The sequence below is a fragment of the Talpa europaea genome, assembly GCF_964194135.1.
Source record: "Talpa europaea genome assembly, chromosome: 6".
Lineage (NCBI taxonomy): Eukaryota > Metazoa > Chordata > Mammalia > Eulipotyphla > Talpidae > Talpa > Talpa europaea.
The window spans coordinates 53,942,247-53,965,741 of record NC_140072.1 but is presented as its reverse complement, the minus strand read 5'-3'; the positions used below and the strand labels follow the sequence as shown (position 1 = coordinate 53,965,741).

The following is a 23,495-nucleotide window of genomic DNA, read 5'->3' as shown; positions in this document are numbered from 1 at the left end:
AATTATTGTTTTTACATTCTTTGGGTAGATAACTAGGAGTGGAATTGCTGAATCATATGGTACAGCTATTTTTAACATTTTGAGAAACCTCCATTCTGTTTTCCATAGGGGCTGGATCAGTGTAAATTCCTGCCAACAGTGTAGATCCAGAGGTTCCCTTTTCTCCATATCCTTGCTAACACTTGTTTTATCTGATCTTTTTGATATGGACCATTCTCACAGGTGTGAGGTTGTATCTCATTGTGGTTTTGATTTCTATTTCCCTAATGATATGTGATGATGAGCATTTTTTTTTTTTCATGTGCCTATTGGCCATCTGTATGTCTTCTTTGGAGAAATGTCTATTTAGCTCTTCTGCTCATTTTTTTTGATTGAATGTAAATAATTGATGTTAATTATGTAGATTGTGATGTTAGTTTGTTGTGATTTTTATACAGCCTTGATAACTAGTATAATAGGAGGATGAAAGAGAACAAAGCAAGGATTACTTGCAATGTTATAAACTGGAGGACTAACGTGCTTAATGAAGGAGCAGGAGTTGAGATGAGGGAGAGAGTAAGTTATGTCCAGGTGCTTTGTTTGTCTCGTCTGTAGGATGCCCGAGTGGATCCAGACTTTGTCCCTCATCCTCAAAGGCCTGCTCATCCTGAACACTTCAATATGTTCAAGTGACAGTTCAAATATCAGTTCTGTGAAACCGTCTTAATTTGCTCAGGCAAAATCTATTCCAACCGAGTACTTACTGCACATTATTATAGCAATCACGAATGACTCTGTAATGCAATTATGTTTTTGCAGTGTTTGACACATAGACTGCCCTCATTAAATTCTTGCAAAAATAATATTTTCGAGAAATTTTGTGCCTGCACCCATTTACCCACATATTATCCCTGTTAATGTAGATAAGTCACTGGCGGTGCTGGAGTGACACCTCCAGTCTATTTCAGAGGTAGAATTCCCACTTACACCTGGGAAGCTTCCTTCTCTACCTGGGTTGGGCTTCTCCTCTCAATAGCCTCGCCTCCACTCTACCCCGATTGGCTGGAGGAGGAAATCAATCCAATCATTATTCTTTTCTTGAACGGGAGGAGCTGAGTTGTGCTCCCTCCCGCAGCCTCGGCGGAGCCGGGCCGAGTAGATCCGAGTGGGGCCGATGCCTGCGGCGCCGCGGCCCGGAGCTGAGGCTGCTGGTGTACCCGTACCCCGAGGCCGGGCGGAGCCAAAGATGCCGGTCCCTGCCGCCCGGCCCCGCCCGCCTCCGACCTCGCCCTTCTCTTTGCTGCTGCTGGCGATGCTGAGCTGCCCGGTGTGCGGCCGCGTCCCCCGCTCGGTGCCCAGGACCTCGCTGCCTATCTCCGGTAAGGCGTGGGCGCCCTCGCCTCAGCCCGTCTTGTCGCGCCCCGGGCCCGCCGGCAGGTGCCCGTACCCACCTGCCCTCTTAGAGCCCGGCAGACGCACCCGGCGGCCCCTCAGTGCGTCACGGGGACCCCCATGCGGGACCTGGGCGGCACCCCCATTCGGGGCTGCCCTATCGCGTTCCTGGCCCGGGCCTCGCGACTTGGTTTCCATGACTCGCCCAGACGACTGCTGCGGCTCGGTGTTCGCAGAACGGTGGGACAATTAAGCCTCTGGTCTTGCAGACCCAAGGAGGCCCAAGGAGGGAATAGGGGTTGCCCCAGCTGTCCATTTGGTAGTTCCCTTTCTCTGTTCCGGTACATAACACCTGTCTTCCTCGTGCCAGCTCGAAGCCTGTTCTACTTCCACATCCTTCTGTCTGCTCAGTCAGCTCCAGCACTCATCCTTTTGATTACCAGCTCAGCATTTCGTCCGCCCACCTTTCACATCCATTCCCTTACTATCAGTTCTCCCCCAGTGCAAGCCTTTTGCCCTCCTCACAACCCTAATTTCCCTAAACCATCTCTCTGTCCTCACATCTCTGACATCAACCCCTCATCCTCCTTCAGCGTTCCTGTTCACCACTGCACATTCCCTCCATTCAATATTGAAACCATTCCGTGAATTGATTTGTTTTATTTAAAGGATTTTTAAAGTCAGAAGGGAAAAAGGAGGGAGATATGGTCCCTTTAAAAGCTGTGGAAGAAGCCAGGGATGCCACAGGGTTAAACGTGATCATTAGAGTAATCCACACTTTAAGGCCCTCTGCTGAGGGCTTGGGTGGGCATAAGCATGACCCTGGACTTAATTTTCTTCTCAGTGGGCACTGAATGTTAGAACGTTGGCAGACAGGACCTGTGAAGCCCGGCATATAACCTGTTCGTAAACCCCACAACTGGATAGTAGTAATTTAGAGTCCGAACTTCATACCAGTGACATATAGGGATGCTAGAATTAAGACGACAAAGTTGTGGTCAGGGCCAGGGGATTCAGTTTGTGCTGGAACAATAGCCACAACACAGAATTAAGGATGATGCAGAGCAGTGTTGACAACCAGGAAACTAGAGAGGTCTAGCTGGCAAAGTGAAGCAGATATTGGGGTAGGAAGGAAGATCCAAAGCTTATACTAAGCATGAGCAAGTAGGTGGACACAGCACAGACTTGAGTATGGTTGTGGGAGGATGGGGTAGGTGGTGCTCCATATTGGCACATCTAGAAATGAATGCCTTGTGGCCATTCTGTCAGCTTTGAGGCTAGCTGAGCAGAGACAGTAGGTAGGACAGAGCTGTATTGGTGCTGGGCAAGGATCCCTAGAGCTAAGAAAATAATTGCACGCTAACTTATTTGTTATAATTTTTAAATGGGTTAGAGTTTGAAATGTTGATATGAAGTTGAGATTTGGCCAAAACAGAACATACACCTAAGGAAGGAAGAAAGGAACCATTTGTGAAACATGTAGTAGGTGTCAGGTGCTTTCGTATACATTATCTTACATAATTCTCCCAACAACACTGGATGCTGGTGTTTACAGGTGAGGAAGGTAATGCTCAGAGAGGGCAAGTAACTTACTCAAGATCATACAGCTGGTAAGTGAAAGAGTCATGTTTTCCATCGTCAAATCATATACTCTTGTCCACTGAGCTCTATCTCTTTGGGTGGTATGTGGGAAGGTCAAGGATAGTGGGGAGAGAGGACATAGCCTCCTAACGTGTTGGTAAAAGGAGTGAAATACTCTCCTTCTAGGTAAAGAGATGTGACTATTAAATAGTCACTTTAAAATAAGGAAATCTAGGAAGGAAAGTACTTGTATCTTTTATTGCTATTTTCAAATTATGTATAATGTTGCTATGAATAGAACACAGACTTAATATTTGTGCTGCTATTTTAATAAAGTGCTCTGCTTTTATAGAAAAAGCATACTTGACTGGATTGTATACTAAATATTCTGACCTCCTCAGTTATCTATCTGTGGGGAAGTTAGATGGTTGGCTGTCAGATCTCTGTTCCCTTGAGGGCTGTTAAATAAATGGGACGTGGAAGAAAATAAAAATTGTACCCTTTGGCTTTGTCCTCATGGACCCAACCCTTATGAGGTGATGGCTGATATTACTCCACTCTCACCCTCTCTTCCTGCCAGAGGCTGACTCCTATCTCACCCGGTTCACCGTCCCTCAGACATACAATTACTCGGTTCTCCTTGTGGATCCTGCTTCCCACACACTTTATGTCGGCGCCCGGGACACCATCTTCGCTTTATCTCTACCCTTCACAGGGGAGAGACCCCGAAGGGTGAGAGATGAGAGTGGGGAAGATCCTGGACTTCAGCGCATGTGATTAGATTCATGGTTTTATGGGATGTGGTAGGGAGGAAAGGGGGAGGGGGTGTGCTCATAATATCTGAAAGTGTAAGCATGGTGTGGTAGTTGGGGAGTATTCCTGAAAATAAAGAAGGGGAGATATCCAACTTCATTGTCTCAGCAGAGGGTGATGGGGGGGGGCGGTTGTGGTGACTGGGGAGGCTGTGAGAAAGGCTCATGATGATGGGGAGAAGACCAAGTGACAAGGTTTCAAGTGACAGTGGACAAAGGAGTCATTAGAATCACATTACTCTAAAGTCAATAACTTTCAAACTTTTTTGACCGCTCCTTAGAAATAAATGGTACATTTTGATCTAGTACACAAAGTATATGAAAGAAAACTCTTGAAACTATAGCTATCCTTTATAGCATATATTCTCTTATATTGTATTTCACTAAAAATAATGTTGGTTGTGATTTCATTACTCAGTGGATGGAGACTACAGTTTGGAAAACAGTGCTCTTGGTGGGAGGTGTCTCTGAAGTTCTCAGATTGATGGAGGTTAAATAACTGTCTCACCCACTCTCACTTGGGAAGAGTTTGGGTAGAAATTGGGGCAAATGGTCACTGTTCCTTTCTTAGATTGACTGGACGGTACCTGAGGCCCACAGAGAGAACTGTAGGAAGAAAGGCAAGAAGGAGGTAGGTATAAACCCAGGTCCTGTTCTGAGTGACAGTTGATGCCTTGGCCCTGCCCTGACTGTCTCAGTCCCCTGCAGAGCTGCTGCCTCAGTGGACCCAAGCTGGGACTCTAACACTGTGTCAGCCCCTACCATCTCCGATCCTGTAGCTGCATCTCATCCTGACACAAACTTAACCTTTCCTTGTACCTCCTACTTCTGATTGTCTTTAATCATCTCTGATCCCCAGGGCGAATGTCACAATTTTGTCCAGATTCTCATCATTGCCAACGCCTCTCATCTCCTCACTTGCGGCACCTTCGCTTTTGACCCGAAGTGCGGGGTTATTGTGAGTGACAAGGGTGGGGAACAGGAAGGGTCTTCTTTGAGTGACTATGATGGGGGGCATGCTCATGGCAGCCCTTGTGCATGATAAGCATTAGGGTGCTGGGTGTCCTCACTGCAGGGAGCCTTTGTCTGCCACTGAAAGAGCATATGAAAGGGAAGGGAAATTGTAGAAGATGAGGTGTACAAAGAGTGAAAAGAAAAAGAGTAGGATAGTGAAGAAAGTTGGGGATGCTGGCTGGGCTGGGGAGAGGGTAAATCCATAAGAAATTTCAGAGACTAGTAACTCATGTTCCCCTAAATGCTTTGTCCAGGCAGTCTAGGTCCATTTCTTAGTTAACATAGTCCATGCCTGTTTCTTCCTCTTGTGGTGTATGAATGTCTCTCACCATCTTCTCCCACCTCTGCTCTCCTCATTCTTTGTTGGCTGTGATCTTCTGCTCTCATGGCTTCTGAGGTCACTGCCCACTAATGTACTAGCCGCTGGCCCCATATCCTGGATCTTTAAGGTGGGCACTCTCAATTATGTTTCCTTCTGGGTCCTGATCATTGCTACTAAAGTGCTGGGTATCTCCACCTTCACAGCCAGCCAGATTTGGGCATGTATACCCCTAATTGCATCTAAGCTAGTCATGAGCACAAAAGTCGCTGAGTCTGGTGACCTTTCAGGAAATGTCTCAATGTGTTTGTACCCTCAGTTTTTCCCATTAGTTATCTAGTCAGTCACTGGTCCTCTGGTAGCATGCATTTGTGACTAGGCCCTGGAGTGAGTTGAAAGCCTCACATGACCTTTGTATCCTGTGAATTCCATTTTCTGCTTATGGCAATAAGAGGAATGAAATAGCTCCCTTTCTTGACCTGATATTTAACTATTACAAACTTCTGCAATCTGCTAGTCAGTGTGTATCTCCTAACCCCTCTTTTTAAAATACCATTCTGCTATCACTGCTTTAGAATTCTGTAATTATTAAATGCTTGATTCTCCAAGTCAGTCCCTCTGTGTTGCTTTTAGGGTTAGTTGGGCTTTCTATTGACATTTTCATAATACGGGTGGTTATCTCTCTACTGGGCTGTGGATAGCACTCACCCTGGGAAGATTTCCCAGTTTAGGGTGTTCTTAAAAATTTCTGGGTCCCATCAGATAATGTTGAGGGCTTAGTTTCCCTAGAGCTTTCAGTACATTCACAAAGATGCAGTAGAAGTGCCATTGCCATGTTTGTCCTTTTCCAGTTTGCATAGGCTCAGTGAGCTCATGCTATGTACACCAGAGCCATAGCTTTTAGAAGTGCCCCCACTCCCAGTGAGTCTCCCAGGATCTTGTAGTCTTCCTTAGCTCATTGAGATGGGACCCTAATGGTTGTTAGATAAGCATCTAGACAGAAAATGTTCTGGTCATATCTTTAGGAATTGGTGTGGTTGGATCCCTATCCACTTTTGACGAACGTTAGCAATCAAGAGTGAAGGTCTGTGTCCTGCATTCCCACAACTTTTAATGCTTTTTGAACCCTCTTATCTAGTAGGCTCATGAAATGAAGGACTATCCTATGGTGAAGGCTTGCTTGGAGGAGAATATAGCCCCCCAAAGACCAAGCATGTTAACCCTGCAAGCCATATCCCTAGAATGCTTTGTAGACTTCCGGGGTGCTTTCTTCCGGCTTTACTTGTCTTACTCTGCATCCACTCTACTTGGGCAAGTTTTTGCCTTATCCTTAGTGCTGAGCCTCTCATGACCCAAACTGATGACTCTGAGACAATGTGTAACTGTTAACTGAAAGCTTTGACAAATTGATCCAGTCACAACAACTTGCTCAGAGTTGATTGCTCAGAGAAATGAAGGTTCTTACAAAAGGAAATTCAAGCATTGTACCTACCAGTTCCCACAATGTAGAATGCAGCCTTTCAATGGCAGCTTATTGGACATTGGAGGAAACTTTTTTTAACTTGTTTTTTTGAGGGAAACAAACAAAAAAAACAACAAAAATGTTAGAAAACATTTGTTTGCAACAGCAAACAACAGTACTTCTACTCAGCTGAGGCTCTGCTGTCCCAGGCTTGGTGCCAGGTACTTTTTCACTCAAGCTTGAATTTACTTCTCATCACCATATCATGGTATGTAGGTATTATTTATTTCCATTTCATAGGCAATGGAACAGAAATTTAGAAAGTGTAAGATTATATAGCTCGGGCCTCCCCTGGTGGCACAGCGGTTGAACGCTGGGCTGCGAGGCTGCCAGCAGCCTCTGCAGTGCCGGTTCGTTCCCTGGCCGCTGGCGAGGGTCACACCAAAATAAATAAATAAATAAATAAATAAATAAAATAAAATAAAGTACCCATGAAAAACAAATGTTTAAAAAATTTTTTAAAAAAAGATTATATAGCTAGCAGAGGCAGAGCAAGATTAAAATTCCAGGTTTCTCTAGTCCAGCCTGCAACGCAGTAGACCTTACCTGGCTTTAGTTTCTTGTGACATTTCAACAGTTTCATGTAGCAGTGACCATCTATATTTCCTAGCCATCTGGTAAAGGGCCTTCATATGGCTTATCTTTTTCTTGGCCAAGAACAGTGAATGGATTCCAACCCCACAACTCAATGGTAGCCTTCCTACCTAGCTCTGGATTTCAGCTTGAGGGATTGCCTTCACCACAACTGACGATGAGAGACTCATGACTGACACAAAGATGACATAATGAAGGAGCTGATAGAGATAGAGAATCTCGGATAGAGAATTAGTGGAGTGCTCTTGCCCCTTTTCCATCCTGATAAAATGTGACTTTGACCATACAGTAATCAAAATCCATCTCATAAGAGGCTCACTTGCTCAAAGGATGTAAACCTAGATAACATGATGGTACCATTTGAGGGAAACTAAGAGAACTGCTTTTCACATGTTGAGTTTTAAGGGACTGACTGTTCATCTCTGGAAATTGAGCAGTGAAGTGCAAATATCAGGCTCCAAGAGTTTGGGGGATGATTTGCATAGGTTGCTGGAAATGTTAGAATGAATGAGATTTTTGAAGTATATGTAAAAAAGACTAAGGATAGATCCTTAGGATACACAGTTAGGGCTAGAAAGGAAGGAACAGAGAAACAAAGGAGACAGAGAAACAGTTAGATTTGGCAGAGGGGCTCCAGAAGGGTAAAGTTTAAACAGAGTCAAGAAATAGCATATTTCAAGGAGGGAAGTGAGTCAAAAAGTATCAAACGATGCATAGAGATTAAAGACAATGAGATCTGAGAAAAGCCTCATTCTTTCACTTCTCAGTGAAATGTAAGGGAGTAGTTTCAGGCTTAGAGGTGGGAGAATAATTTGTTTTGTATGAATAATAGATGATCCGGGTTTGGTTAGAAAAAAGTTCATTTCAAGAATTTCTAGAAAATAAATAATTTGGGCTAAAGAGCTTGTACTCCAGGAACCAGTGATCCATTTTGTCATTCTCTTACTCAAAAATATACCCAGTTCAGTGAATGATAGTCTAGGAATTAATCTGGGTTGGATATTAGAGTAAATTGGGGGTGAAACTACGCCATGTGGAGAAAACAAGGGACTGCTGTAGTTTAGATGAGAGGTAAGAAGGGCCGTAGCAGCATCTCTGGGGTTGTGGGAAAAGTCATGACGTATTTTTTCTATTTTTCAAACAAAAAATGTGTCATGACTTTTCCGACAACTCAGTATTACCCCCATCTCCAAAGTGCCCAGACATCATGATCACCTCTCCCTGACTGTCATTTTCTCCTCAGGCTGGGATGTGCATGTGCCTCTGTGGGGTCCTCTATCCAAGAGACTCTCGACCCAGTATTTCCTTTTGGGGACCTCAGATCACATCTAGTTTCAACAGGCCTTCAAGGCTCTCTTAGGAAAATAAAACCTTATTTGCCAACTGTAACAAATAGATGGTCAGAATGGGCCAGTAGTATACTTTCACTTGGAATATATATCTGCAGTGCTATTGCAGCTACCATCAGTCATTAGGTCCCAGCAATACCATCTGTTCATTCTAGTGTATAAACTAGAGATATCATGCCTGGCACTTCTGTGCCATAAATTTGATTTCCAACCAGCCACAGTCAGGGAAGCCATTCCATTTGTAGGTGTTATCTTGAAGACTCCTTAGTGCCAGATATTCAGCTAAGGAAACTTCTGACTGACCCTGGTGGACTCTTCTAACTCCTCCCACCCTCACCCACCCCATCTTCACCCTTTACCCAGGTTAGTCCCTCTGGAGTCTCTGGACAAAGTAAGCACTTACCAAGTTCTTAAATTTGGACCTGAGCTTCAGGTCACTCATTGACTTTGTAGATTCCCTTCTCCCCTTCTATGTGTCCTCGACTCTGCTTCTGTCTTTCATCCTTGGTATGGGAGGAGGGGAAAGTTGGCCTTTCTCTAGATTCAGAACTTCAGATGGTCCAATATCAGAAATGCTTTTCTTTACACTTTCTCAAGGCACCATCCTTCAGGCCAGCTGCTTCCCGGTTCTCCTTGTCCGTGGAGCATTTTCTCCAGCCAGTGGTAAACCCTACCATTTGGCAGCTTTTCAGAGGAAAGATCTGCCTGCCTCTTGGTGTCTTCTAGGACCATCCGTGGTGTTCCTTCCACAAAGCATGTGTTTGTGTGTGTGTGTGGGTGGGTACCAGAGGAATTGAGGGAATAGGAATCAACTGATCAGAAGAGGGATGGCAGAGATGGGAAATGTGAACTGGATGGGGGGATCAGGAATAGAAGACTGGGAATGTGGGGATGGTGACAGGGAAATGGAAAATGAATGGGAATTGGGCTTTTCCTTCATCTGACCATCTTTGTAATTCTCACTGTGAACCTTCCCATGACCCTTAAACCCTTCTGGTCTGTAGGATGTGTCCAGTTTCCAGCAGGTTGAAAGACTTGAGAGTGGCCGGGGGAAATGTCCTTTTGATCCAGCTCAGCGGTCAGCAGCTATAATGGCTGGTGAGTAGGGAGAGGCAAGAATCTGACTTCTTGCTGTAATTGCCTCCTTCCCACCCCTGCTGTTGGAATTTTTGTGTCCTTTCTTTCCTTTCCTTGGAATGTCTATTATTTCCATGTCTCTTTCTAGTCTTTTCTATTCTTCCCAGAGTGCCTGCAACTTTCTGCTTTTCTCCAAAGGCCATTATTTCCCTGGTTCTCTCTAGAGAATGTGTTCTCTGCTCTTCTAGTGTGTTTCCTTTGTTAACCTCATTTTCTTTTTTTGTAGTGGGTTTTTTTTTTTTCTGTTTATAAGAGGCATGTACTACAATGCATATTGTAATCGATTTGGAAAAAGAATGAACATAAGAAATCTCGTAGAACAGCAGTCTGAAAGAACTTTGTGTGATGATGGAAATGTTCTGTCTGTGCTATCCAGTACAGCAGCTAATAGCTTCATGTGACTGTTGTGCCCTTGAAATGTGACTAGTGAAGCTGAAGGAAAGATTTAAAATTATCTTTAATTTTAATTTAAAAGGAAATGGTCTCGTGTCTAGTGGCTATCATATTAGCATATTAGACTTATAAGGGTATCCCTACTTAGAAAACCACTGCTAATATTTTAGGACATTTGTTTCTTGCCTTTTAAATGTGTGTGTGTGCACATGTATCTACAGTCCGCGCACATATATTTAATTTCCAGCCCTTTATTATTCAGAGAAATCAGTTATGACAATTAAATACACTTCTGCCATTACTTTTGATTATCTGCAGTTGCTCAACTGTGGGAATCTTTTGGAATCATGGATTATGCCTGAAATTTTCCTGGAAAAGGACTGTTTAATTCTTTGGCAGCCCAAAGTGAATTGTGTGTGTGCTACATAGCCTGAATTGTAGGTCACCAACCCCCCCCCATCCCCTCAAATAAGTGAGAATTCAGCTGTTGTTTTCATGACAGTGTACACTAAGCAAGTTAATAGAAATTTTATAAATGTCTGTATTATAAAACTTTTAAATGTCATGCTGCATGAATATGTCTGAATTTTGCTTTGTAACTTTATATCACAGGTATTTCTATAAAATGTAAAAGTTCTTTGTAAAGAGAATTTTTAGTGGTGTTATGCCACTCACCTGTGAACATACCATAATTATAAACAATTGCAAATCATTTATATAAATTTATTTCCAAGTTACTTCAAAATACTTAGTTACTTCATATATTTGTTATTATATACAACACTGTGATGAACATTTTTGTGCATCAATTTTTGTCCTCATATTACTGTCTCCTTAATATTCCTGGTAATGCATTACTACTAATACATCAAAGGATGTGAACATTCTAGCATATTATCTGTTGCTAATTGAGTTTTCAGAAAGGGTGTACCAATTTACACCCTAAATAATCAGTGAATGAGTTTATTTCCTCACCAGAATATAGTCATTAAATTTCACCAGAATATAGTCATTAAAAAAAAAATCTGTGCTAATTTGAGGCTAAAATTACACCTGTTTTAATTTGTATTTCTTTGAATATTAGTGAAGTTGAACACTAGTCATGTTTTAGTACTTATTTTTATTTCTTCTTTGGCAAATTCTCTGCTTATGTTCTTTGGCCGATTTTCAGGTAGGATGTTAGTGTTCCGATCTATATTTTCCTTTGTGGTTATATTTTTAAAGGTAAATCATTCTTCATTTAGAGAGCAGATTGGAAAAAAAAGTTCTTAAATTTTGTTCTAACCATTTAATTCTTTGATTTATTTGGAACTTATTTTGGCAAATGGCATAAAAGGGAGCTCTAAGTGAATTTTTTCTATGCAGTGATCAGTTGACTTAGCATCATTCATCATGTTTTTTTCTTTCCTCACTGATTTTTACTGTGAATTTTATCATAAAATTAGTTTTTTCCAATGCTTTTGGATAATATTTTATGGAAAGCAAAAATTGGGATACTAGCTCAAACAATGAAATTTTTTTGGCATGACTTTTTTTGAAAAGTCTCAAAAGCTATACAGAAGAAATCACTTAGTCATACGTAAACGACTTGCCTTTTCTGAAAAGTAATTACACAATGCAAAAGCTTTTGAAAATGAATATAAAGTAATCACCTAGTAAATACAATATTTGAGCTGTCGTTTTGCTCATTCATTCACGGTTGAAACAAGATGAGACCTTGTTTATACTTATACAGTTTAAATAAAACAATTTAGTCAGTAGTTTGTTTTTCTTGACTTTTTGCCAGGCAAAACTCTGAGCCAGTGATTGGGATCATTAAGAAAGATATAGCAGTTGTGAATGCCTCTTGTTTCTACAGTGACTTCTCCATTGTAACAGTCCAAGATGATTAACGTTCAAACAATAATCTTTAGGTACATTTGACCTTTTGTGTGTAGTTTCTTTGAGTTCAAGAGGGCAAGTGGATTCATATTTGCATGTGGTTTAAGACAGATTTCATAAGTAAGATCAATGTGTGACAAAGAGCATTTTCAAAAAGACTTCAGGTTTTTTTTTTAATTTCAAATAATGAAATTCAGATTTTCCTTCAGCTGAAAATTGTTGGGGTGATCAGAATTCACTTTCTAGTGGTTTAGAATGTTTAGGTCTAGACATTTAACATAGTGCCTGTGGCTTTTTCTGTCTCAATTGTATATCTCAGTCACTACCAATATAAAGCTTCCTCTGAACGTTCTTACTTTATAGGGCCATAAATAATTTTTTTCTTGGTCTGATATAAGTATCAGTAGTCAATTGGAATTTTCAGTGTTGATCCATAATACCTGTTCCCTTCTGTTTTAGAAGTGTCACTATCCACTATAGAAAATAGTGTAAGAACTAGAGCCAAAATTCCAGTTAAGATCTATTAAAAATTTCTCTATGGTTCATAGAGATACTTTGAAATAAAAAACAGCCTTTAGTAATGTTAAAATATTATTAGACTGTAATAGAAGTATTTATTTTAAATTATAAAATTATAATGTGCATTGTAGAAAATTTAGAAACTATAGACCTGAATAAAGAAAGTGAAGTTATTTTTATTTTTATCATCATCAGGTAACATCTATTTTTTTTTAGTATTTTTTTACTCTGTCTATATATTTGTGGATTTATAGTACATTTGAATTATCATGTGTGTTTACTTAGTATTATATACTGAGCATTTTCTCATAGGAGTTATTTAATTATTCAAATTGTGATTTTTAGTGATGTATACTTTTTCATCATATGTATGCAGCACAATTTAATTATTCCCATAAATTATGCATTCAAATTTTAAAATAAATTACTGCTTTTATAAATAATGCGGTAGAAGAAATCCTTTTACATAAATGTTTATGTAAATCCTTTACATGAATCTAATCAATTGCATGAGTTGGTCTAATATGTGGGGTTGCTGGGCTAAATGGTGTAAAGGTTTTTATAGTGCTTGATGGATTTGCTCTCTAGTTAGTCCCACCAACAGTGACAAGAGGACCTGTAATGTCACCCGTGTGAGTCCCAAGTATTATAGTTAATAAACACACAAACAATGAATCTCCTCCAAAGTCCAATTGGATGTATATTTTGATTTGTATTTCTATTAGTGAAGTCGAACAACTTTTCTCGTGTTTGTTGGTGCTTGATATATTTAGGAAAAGCCCTCCTAAATCTTTTCTTCAAATATGACATTTATCTGTATTGCCCTTATGTAAAATTAAAAGAAAATATTTCAGTGTCTTTATTTGCACTGTTCAAATTTGGAAAATTGCAAATATTTGAAGAATAATGTTATCATTAGCCTAACAACATCTACAGTTTCTCCTCAGTCTCCTTTAAAGGGTTTTTGTCTTCTGTTCATCCTTTAAATGTTGGGGTTCCTTAGACTTCCACCCAAGATCCTCTTCTCTTGCATTCTAAGTAATTATATTCTCAACCAGCCCTGTGGATTCTGTTTCCACTGTGTTCTGATGTCTTTCACATCTCTCATATTCTGTGGTTTTCTGTTTCCACACTTTCTGATGCCTCCCAGACACTTATCTGGGGCTACAGACCACACATCAACTGCCTTTCAGACATCTTCCCTTGGATGTCCCACAGAAATCTCAAAATCAGCATGTCCTAAACAGAGCTCATCACCTCCCCTAAACTGCTCCTTCACTAGTGTTTCTACCTCTGAGTGTATGTGCCATTATCCCCTCTGCCCTCCAGATACCCAAGCTAGAGGCAGTAGCCAGTCATTTTTGATACTCCCTGTCACATCCAGTAATAAATAGGGCTTTTTATCAAGAAGAGCAGGAGGAGTTTTACTCTCTGTCTTTGGGAACCCATCCTGTGTTTTTATCATCTCCTTTTGGTTTCATTGTGTTTTGTGACTACTGCATCTGCCAAGGAGTGCCACATACATTCCAGATGCACTGGGTGCTGCCAGTATTTTGAGCCAAACATACCTCTAAATCCAGGTATATCTACCCCAAGCCTAGCATTCACACACAGAAACAAGACAGTTACAGAAATCCTGTATAACAGCAGGGGAAAAGTAAACATTGCATCAATTATTGAATTATGTCCTATTTGTAGACTGTTAAAAAATTATCTAGCTTTTTAATTTTTTTTAAATTGATTTTTCATTGTTTTTTTTAAAAATTTATTTATTTATTTATGCAAGCACTGGGTACAGTCAGAAGCGCAGGAGGGTGAGAGGATTCACCAGAGCCAGAGTGGGGAACAGAACAGGCAGACTGACGAAATATACCGCTGAGGGGAGCAGTGGGCGGCAGGAGAGGTCCGTCGCGCCATGTGGGACCCTTGCCGGTGGCCGGGGATCAAGCCAGCGCTGCAGAGGCTGTGGGCAGCTTCTCAGCCCAGCGCTCAACCGCCGCACCACCAAGGGAGGCCCCTTGTCTAGCTTTTTTAGATAAGGAATTAGATTGTTAGGGTAGGACCTATCTATCCTGCAAAGCTCTGACCTTCAGAAGAAAGGGAATGCAGGAAGGAAGGCGAGGGCATACTAAAAATCCTCTTTTAAAATTAATGCGCGTGGGCCTCCCCGGTGGCGCAGCGGTTGAGCGCTGGGTTGCGAAGCTGCCCGAGGCCTCTGCGGCGCCGGTTCGATCCCCGGCTGCTCCCCGGCCACCAGAGGAGGGTCCCACATGGCGTGCAGACCTCTCCTGCCGCCCGCTGCTCCCCTCAGCAGTGTACTTCGGTCCTTCTGCCTGCTCTGCTCCCCGCTCTGGCTCTGGTGAATTCTCTCACCCTCCCGCGCTTCTGACTGTACCCAGTGCATGTATAAACAAAACAAACAAACCAGCAAACAAATAAATAAAGCATGCCTCTATAAAAAAAAAAAAATAAAAAAAAAATTAAAAAAAAAAATAGAATTACTGCGTGATATTTCCTATTGCAAACCATCTTTAAAAGTGAACTTTTTCATACCAGAGTGAAAAATGTTTAATATTTACTGATTTGACCCTTTTGGTAGTAATTTGCCAGACAACTACACACTGAGGAATATTTTATTGTATGAACACGAAACAGAATATTTGAAATTGAGACTGTCCCGGAGAATCTAGGACACATGTTGTTCCTGTGTCCTGTGGATTCCTGGCATCATAGTTGTGATAGCTGCTGTCCCTTCGTGTGTGTGTGTGTGTGTGTGTGTGTGTGTGTGTGTGTGTGTGTGTGTGTGGAATACCCTGCTGTTTCCTTGGAATACCCTGCTGTTTTCTCCCAAAGTGTCTAATCTCCCCTGCTGTCCCAGCTCTATTTTCCCTCCCCTGAGCGAGTGTGCTTTTCTGGGCTCCGGAGTTGCTGACTGCTCCTATTGATGCCCTAGAAAATCTCGGGACCCTTTATGTTCATCCTCTGCTGATGGATGTGGTTATCATGGCCTAGTTATCTGTGGTCCTTCACTGCTTCCCAAATACTTATGATTATCACCCTTGCCCTGCACTCCACACTAAGTCATGCTCCCAGAGCATTCTTCTGGATGCTTCTCCCTGCATTCTCAGGGTATCCATAACAAAGCTTTCTCCGTAGTTTTGGTTACAGTGTTTGATTCCAATGCTGCCGTCTGTATCCATGTTTTTTTCTCTCCCAAAATACAGAGGATTGGCTCATTTGCTTCTCCACTTGCTACCAGTACCTTACCCAAAACTGTGTTCCCCTCCTGAAATACTCTGGAATGGAATGAGATGCCATTTTATAGCCCGCCTTTTCCTTTTCTGGCAACAAACCAAGTGTATTTGGTCACATCCATCCCTTGAGTTTTCATAAGTTGCTGAAACTAACACTTAGTGAATGCCGACCGAGCTCCGGGCCCTCCCTGGGGCTCTCCATTTGTTACCTAATTTAACCCTCAGCCCTACTCTGAATGGAAGCTGGCATTACCCCCTTCTATGTTTGAGGAACCCGAGTCTTAGGAAGGTTAACTTGCCCAAGATCATAATACTACCAAGCATTCAGGGTTCAAACCCAAGATATCCTGCTCCCAAAATGCTTGGATTCTTCCCACAATCTCAAGTAGCCCTTCCCACAAGAATATTTCTAACCCTTCGCTGCTGCCTCTGAGGGCTCCTGACCCTTTTTTCTCCATTTAAAGTGTTTTTTCAAATTGTCATCTTTCCAATGCATCTTTCCTTGATCATCTGTGACCCTGAAATGATTGGGATTTCCCTAAAGTCCTACTCTATGGCTTCTTAAATGCGCTCAAGCTCCCATGGCTCTTACTGGGTTTTCCGTGCACCAACCTCCAGCACACTGATCTTTCTTGCTCCTCAGTCTCTCTTGCTTGATCTCAGTGGCCTTCGGTAGCCTCTTTCCTGGGTGGTGGTACCCCCAGGGCTCTCTTGTCATGTTCCCTTTCTCCCTGGCTGCCCCATTCACATCATGATTTCCCATAACCCCAGGGTTGCCTGACTCTAGCCCTGTGACCCAGACCCTCCTGTTTGTCTTCCAGTGTTTCTGACCAGTTGCTCTAAAGGTGCTCAGCTTTAGCATGGCCAACAGTAGAACTCGCCTGTTCTCTGGCTACCTCCCATACAGGTCTTCTATCATTTCCCGACTTGGTTCATAATATCTATCTTATAAGCTGGAACCTTACAGATGTTATTTTATTCCATTCATTCATACGGTGTACTCAATTGATTTTTGAGTCTTATTTATGCATTCTACCCCCAAAATATCTCCCAAAGTCTACCCCTTTAATTCCCTCTGCCACTGCCTTACTTTAGACTCTCTGCTTTTGCCTAGACTGTGTGAAAGGCCTTTTACCTAATAGCTTTATCTTCTTAAAAACCAGAACTGATTCTGTCACTTTCCTCAAGAAAATCTCTACAGTTTTAGGACAAAGTACACCTTCCTGCTATGACAAAGCAGACTCGTTACAATTGGGTGCTCACGTCTCTGCCTCCTGCTTTGTCTTCTTACTTGCCCCCAGTTCTGTGCCCTGAGGGAGCTTCATCCTTGGGAGTGCCCCACATCCCTGAACTTGGCTCCCCTCTTCTCCACTTGCCTCTCTCCCTCCCTGAAGTTCTCCTTCAATGCAAATTGCAATGCAAATTGCTCATTCTTCAGACATCCCTTCTGGGGTGCTGCTCCCCTAGTAGATGTAGCTGGGTTTTCCATGCTGTCACATGCCATTTGTGAGCCCACACCTGGTATTGTTGCACATTTGTCTTCTGGGCTCCAGTGGGGGTACTTGCGGGCAGTGATGTGCTTGGCACCTGGCACAGTGCTTGGACATAGTGGGTGGTGAAGGAATACTGTTCTGTTCTCCCAGAATCCCAGTGCTGCTTGGGACACCTCCAGGGGTTTGTGACCTACTATCCCTGGCATCATTTCCTCCTATTCATACCCAAGCCTTTGGCCATATAACTCAGAGTGGCCAGATTTTTCTCACATTCAGCCCACGGAGATGTGCTTCCCCTTCCTTGCAAGAGTTTCTGTGATTTCTCTCTTCTCTAATCCCTACCATCCCTACATATCTTCACTATATCAGGACAGAGGATCTGATTTCTAGATGCTTTCCCTGGCTGCCTGAAACTGTTATCTTTTAGTGTTTCTCGACTTGAGAGCCTGAATCACCTACATCAAAATAACTGCAACTGCTTGTTAGAAAGGCAGATTCTTGGCCCAGCCCCTAAGTCTGCGGAGAATTGCTAGACCCAGGAAGCTTCGTTTTGATCACTTCCCCAAGTGGAGCTAGAGTCTCAACTCTAAAGTTGGGACTCGTTCCAGAGTCGTGTTCCCACTAATTTTCAGATAGGGCACTAGTTCCCAGACACTGTAGTGGGAGAATGAGGCTGGAACATGCCATCAAACAAGACTGGAGAATCACAGTCTAAGCATATTACAGGGCAGGGAAGTCCCTAAACAACAAGAAAGTAAAACCTAAAAAGGCAGCCTTAATGTACACAACAGAAGCATCATACACTGATACATCCTACATTCCCTTAGCACTGCTTCCCCTTACTGCCTGGAACACTTGTTTTTACCTTTAAGTCAAGGGATGCCAGTCATGTGCTTAGCAGTGCCACTGAGAGTTCCTGTCTCTGCTTTATGCTCTGCTCTGCCTGTCACCCCTTTTGCTTTCCTCAGTGCTTCTCTGATAGCCCATCTCCTCCTTGTCACTTTGCAGGGGGGGTCCTCTATGCTGCCACTGTGAAAAACTACCTGGGAACGGAGCCGATTATCTCCCGGGCTGTGGGTCGAGCTGAGGACTGGATTCGAACAGAGACCTTGCGATCCTGGCTGAGCGGTGGGGAGAGGGAGAGGGGCGCCCTGGGGCAGAGTGGGGTGGAGACTGGGTGGCCCCATGCTGTGTCCATGGGATCTGAGGCCACTGGGTCTCCCCAGCCCCAGCATTCGTTGCAGCGGTGGCCTTGAGCCCAGCCGAGTGGGGGGATGAAGATGGAGACGATGAAATCTACTTCTTCTTTACGGAGACTTCCCGAGTGTTTGACACATACGAGAGCATTAAGGTCCCGCGGGTGGCCCGCGTTTGTGCGGTGAGACCCCAGTCCCGGCTGTCTGTCTGTCGTCTTCTGCTCTGCCTGTCCTCCTAGCTTTTCCTCTCTGGATCTGTCTTTGCATCTTTCCTCTGCCCTGACTTCTTTTCTGGGAACTTAAAGCATGTGCCCCTTTGACCCCCACAAGTACCCTTGTGATGCACTGTCCACAGCAGGTGGACAAGTGGAGAGGCTATGGCAGGACTGTTGACAGACCTGGGTTCAACACCCTGCTCTTCCTCACTTACTGCCTCTGTGACTCTGGGCAGGTTCTTTGGCATCTTTGAATCTCATCTGTAAGATAAGGATGCTAATGAAACCTAGCCATTGGGGTTATTTTGAGGACTAAGTGAGGTAAGTTATACAAATCACATAGTACTGTGCTTCATAAGTACACAGGAACTTAGTCATCATCATTGTTACTGTGACCCCATCCAACCCTGTATCTCATTATCTCCTACACTTTCTGTCTCTGAATCTGCCCTTGCATTTCTGTGCATCTGTCTCCCCATCCGTCTGTGTCTGCCCTGAAATCAGGGGAAATTTGTATTGGTCACCAACTTCTCTCCAGATGTTATTCTTCTATAGAAGAACTTCTAAGAGAACTCCCTATATACTTGTCACCCCAGGGGGACCTTGGGGGCCGGAAGACCCTCCAGCAGAGGTGGACAACGTTTCTGAAAGCTGACCTGCTTTGTCCAGGGCCTGAGCATGGCCGGGCCTCCAGTGTCCTGCAGGACATGGCCATTCTTCGACCTGAAACTGGAGTGGGGACCCCCATCTTTTATGGCATCTTTTCCTCCCAGTGGTGAGGAGGTCCTGGTGTGGAGGAGAATTATGGGGTGGGAAATACATGGGGTTGGTGCAGAGTCGGTGCTGCCTCCTCCCTGGAGCCCTGCTCCGTCTGCCCTGGAGCAGGTTGCATGACTCATGGGTCGTCTCATCTGACAAAGGAATGAGTTGCTGTCCTCTACTTCCTTCCAAATATCTGGCTCCAACCTGTGACTCTCCCAGGGAGGGGGCTACCATCTCTGCTGTCTGCACCTTCCGACCCCAAGACATTCGGACAGCACTCAAAGGTCCCTTCAGAGAGCTGAAACATGACTGCAACAGGGGACTGCCTGTCCTGGACAATGATGTGCCCCAGCCGAGACCTGGAGAGGTGAGGGGGCTGGGACCAGGACTGAATTGCCCCCAATAGGGCAAGAGTCCAACAAAGCATCACAGACACTTCCTGGCCCTGGGAAGCTTTGTCACTCATCCTTTGTTTCCTTTAGTGCATCACCAACAACATGAAGCTCCAGCAGTTTGGCTCATCGCTCTCCCTGCCTGACCGGGTTCTCACCTTCATCCGGGACCATCCTCTCATGGACAGGCCAGTCTTTCCACCTGATGGCCGCCCCCTGCTGGTCACTACTGACACAGCCTATCTCAGAGTTGCAGCGCACAGGGTGACCAGCCTCTCTGGGAAAGAGTATGATGTACTCTACCTGGGGACAGGTATGTTGATAGTCAAGCAAGTTGCCCACCCAGGGCATACATGTTCTCATCACAGAGAGGATTCCAGTCGCAGACACGGGTACTGTATGTCCTTATGTTTTGCCCCTTGCCTGCTTCCTAGAGGATGGACACCTGCACCGAGCAGTGCAGATTGGAGCCCAGCTCAGCGTCCTCGAGGATCTGGCTTTATTCCCAGAGCCACAGCCAGTTGATACTATGAAACTGTATCAAGTGAGTTGTAGATCTTGGGGAGTTTGATGGGGAGACATCTGAGTCTAGGGCCACTTTGTAACCCTGATGTCTGGGAGACCCATTTCTGCTCTTTCTCACTCCCTTCCCATAGGGCTGGCTCCTGATTGGCTCACGTACTGAGGTGACACAAGTGAACACAACCAACTGCGGCCGTCTCCAGAGCTGCTCGGAGTGCATCCTGGCCCAAGACCCTGTCTGTGCCTGGAGCTTCCACCTACATGCATGTGTGGCCCATGCTGGGGAACATGGGGGGTGAGCGTGGCTGCCCTGGTCCCTTGCCTGCTTCCCTGGGCACTGGACCATTCATGGGTCTGCTGCTTATCTGTTTACACAGCCCTGTAATGTGGAGATTTACGTAGCCCTGTGTGTGTGTTTCTTGTACCTGTGTATGACTTGTGTGTCTGTCAGTCCATCTCACTTATCTGTCTGTACAATATTTTAGAAGTAAAAGTTCTTATTTTCGGGAATTAGTTTTTGTTTAAAAACTGTGACCTGGTCTTTTAGTTTATTTTAGGAGAACTTTTAAATGTCTAAGACAAAAGTAAGTGCTTTGTTCCTTCCTTTATTATAGTAATATCCATTAAAACAAGAATTTCATTGCTCCTGAACAATCCTAGACACTTGAGCTTCAAGGTCCCCATAAGCTATATATGTGGGGGCTAGAGGATATGGAGTGTCTTACATGCCAGTGTATTCTTTTTTTTTTTTTTTTTAATTTTTTATTTATTTATTTATTTATTTTTTAATTTTCTAGAGGCATGTTTTATTTATTTATCTATTTGTTTGTTTGGTTGGTTTATACATGCACTGGGTACAGTCAGAAGCCGGGAGGGTGAGAGAATTCACCAGAGCCAGAGCGGGGAGCAGAGCAGGCAGAAGGACCGAAGTACACTGCTGAGGGGAGCAGCGGGCGGCAGGAGAGGTCTGCGCACCATGTGGGACCCTCCTCCGGTGGCCGGGAAGCAGCCGGGGATCGAACCGGTGCCGCAGAGGCCACGGGCAGCTTCGCAACCCAGCGCTCAACCGCTGCGCCACCGGGGAGGCCCATGCCAGTGTATTCTTGATAATACAAGAAATTATGAAGCTGCTACTCCTGTGCACTTGACCCTCTGTACTTCAGTTCATACAAGGGAGGAAAACATAGACTATGAAGTTCCCACAGCTGGAGCCGTACTACTCTATTAGGGTGGACTATCTGCTGGACTAAGCAACCTTGGTTTTACCCACACACTGTAATGCATTCATACCAGTCTTGGAGTTCATTTCAGGGCCTCAGTTCATGTGGAACTGTTCCCACTCAAGTGGAGTCTATCTTTGGTATATTCAGACTGAACTTTTACCTGGTCTTCTCTGACAGCCCAGTAGAGGTCTCCCTGGCTGCCTCCCTCTGAGTTTGGTGCCAGGGAGTTCAAAGTGAGCAGTCTGTCTTGCTCTCCCTGTCAGACACATTCCACCCAAATCCTGGAGGTAGTGGGGTTGTGTTGTTTGAGACAGAGCTGTTAGATTGTTGAAGCAAGTTCCTTTGTAGATATGAGCAACTTTTTTGACACAAAAATCATCTCACTGAGCTTTTACAGAAAAGAAGCTTGCTCTTTTTCTTAAATCTCTCTCTCTCTCTCTCTCACTCTCTCTCTCTTATATTTTTCCCAGAGAAGTCTTGTAGTTGTGGGCAACCATAGCTGTATTTCTTGGGAGGTTTCCACGTTTCTTTTAAATCACCTCACCAGACATCTTCCCAACAGATCCAGTACACATTTAATTCTCTGTGGTCTGCTAGAAAGATGTGTAGAATTTGATGTGGCAAGTGTTGTGAGGAGTGTCAGAGGTGCTGGGGTAAGTTTTAGTGATGAGGAGAATGTTAATTCTTCCTTCCAGGAGTGACTCGTGAGAGGACAGGACATGGAACTAGTGAGTGAATGTTCAGTGCTACTGAGGTGGGTAGAAGGGAATGTTGACACTGGACTTACCAAGTATTCTTTTCTTATAGGCTGGTCCAAGATATCGAGTCAGCTGATGTGTCTTCTTTGTGTCCCAAAGAGCCTGGAGGTGTGTGTGGTTCAGGGAAATGTGGGTGCAGTGAATGGATCCACTTTGGACCCACTTTAAAACATGGATCCTGGAAGATAAGGCAGCCAGTGACCTGGTACTTTGCCCTTCTTGGGAATCCCCTTTTTAGCTTTGTCCCCATGTCCCCTTCTCATATTTGATGTAAGTGCATGTTTCTCTCTTTCCTACCCCCAGCTATGACCTCACCACCTTTTGGGCTTTTGCTGTCTTTCTGCAGAATATCCAGTGGTGTTTGAAGTTCCTGTGGCTAGAGCTGCTCATGTGGTCTTGCCGTGTTCCCCGAGCTCAGCCTGGGCATCCTGCGTGTGGCACCAGCCTGATGGAGTGACTGTACTCACCCCCCGGCGGGATGGGCTAGAGGTGGTGGTAACCCCAGGAGCCATGGGTGCTTATGCCTGTGAGTGTCAGGAGGGTGGAGCAGCCCGTGTGGTAGCTGCTTACAGCTTGGTGTGGGGCAGCCAACGAGGTCCTCCAAGCCGGGCCCACACAATGGGGGTTGGATTAGCTGGCTTCTTCCTGGGGGTTCTTGCAGCATCCCTGACTCTCCTCCTCATTGGTCGGCATCAGCAGCGACGGAGACACAGGGAACTTCTAGCTAGAGACAAGGTGGGCTTGGACCTAGGAGCTCCACAATCTGGGACCACAAGCTACAGCCAGGACCCTCCCTCTCCCTCTCCTGAGGATGAGCGACTGCCGCTGGCCCTGGCCAAGAGGGGCAGCGGCTTTGGTGGCTTCCCTCCACCCTTCCTACTTGACCCTTGCCCAAGCCCAGCCCACATTCGGCTAACTGGGGCTCCCCTAGCCACATGTGACGAAACATCCATCTAGGTCCAGGCAGTGCGTGACTATTAGTGCATCAGTGGCCTCTGGAATGGAATGGCCATTGAGATGTTGGGGGTTGCTGCACCTGGAAGATCATCATGGCCACTGAGTTCTCTTTGGCTTTTGAATGATCACTTGGTTTCAGTGTCTGTCCGCTCTGGGCCTGGATGGACTCTGGGCCAGGCCTTTGCCTGAGTCCTGATTCCCACGAGAGATCAGAACTGTTGCAAATCAGGA

The 23,495-nt window shown here is 44.4% G+C and overlaps 1 protein-coding gene across 3 annotated transcripts; it reads left to right on the top strand.

Annotated features, from left to right (window-relative positions):
- Window positions 1–993: 993 nt before the first annotated feature.
- On the top strand, window positions 994–23,264 carry SEMA4F (ssemaphorin 4F; the record flags this gene model as incomplete). 3 transcript variants are annotated; one of them, XM_084235127.1, is made up of 14 exons in its annotated part: window positions 994–1,358; window positions 3,533–3,684; window positions 4,336–4,395; window positions 4,624–4,722; window positions 9,567–9,660; window positions 18,248–18,367; window positions 18,466–18,617; window positions 19,247–19,425; window positions 19,632–19,779; window positions 19,895–20,117; window positions 20,239–20,348; window positions 20,461–20,621; window positions 22,357–22,415; window positions 22,654–23,264. In XM_084235127.1, the coding sequence occupies 14 exons, from the start codon at window positions 1,154–1,156 to the stop codon at window positions 23,262–23,264; spliced, it is 2,373 nt and encodes a 790-aa protein (XP_084091253.1). The 3 variants fall into 3 exon arrangements, with proteins under 3 accessions (XP_084091253.1, XP_084091252.1, XP_084091254.1); XM_084235126.1 differs by lacking the exon at window positions 4,624–4,722 and having other exon boundaries at window positions 1,226–1,358; XM_084235128.1 differs by lacking the exons at window positions 4,624–4,722; window positions 9,567–9,660; window positions 18,248–18,367; window positions 18,466–18,617 and having other exon boundaries at window positions 1,226–1,358.
- Window positions 23,265–23,495: the final 231 nt, after the last annotated feature.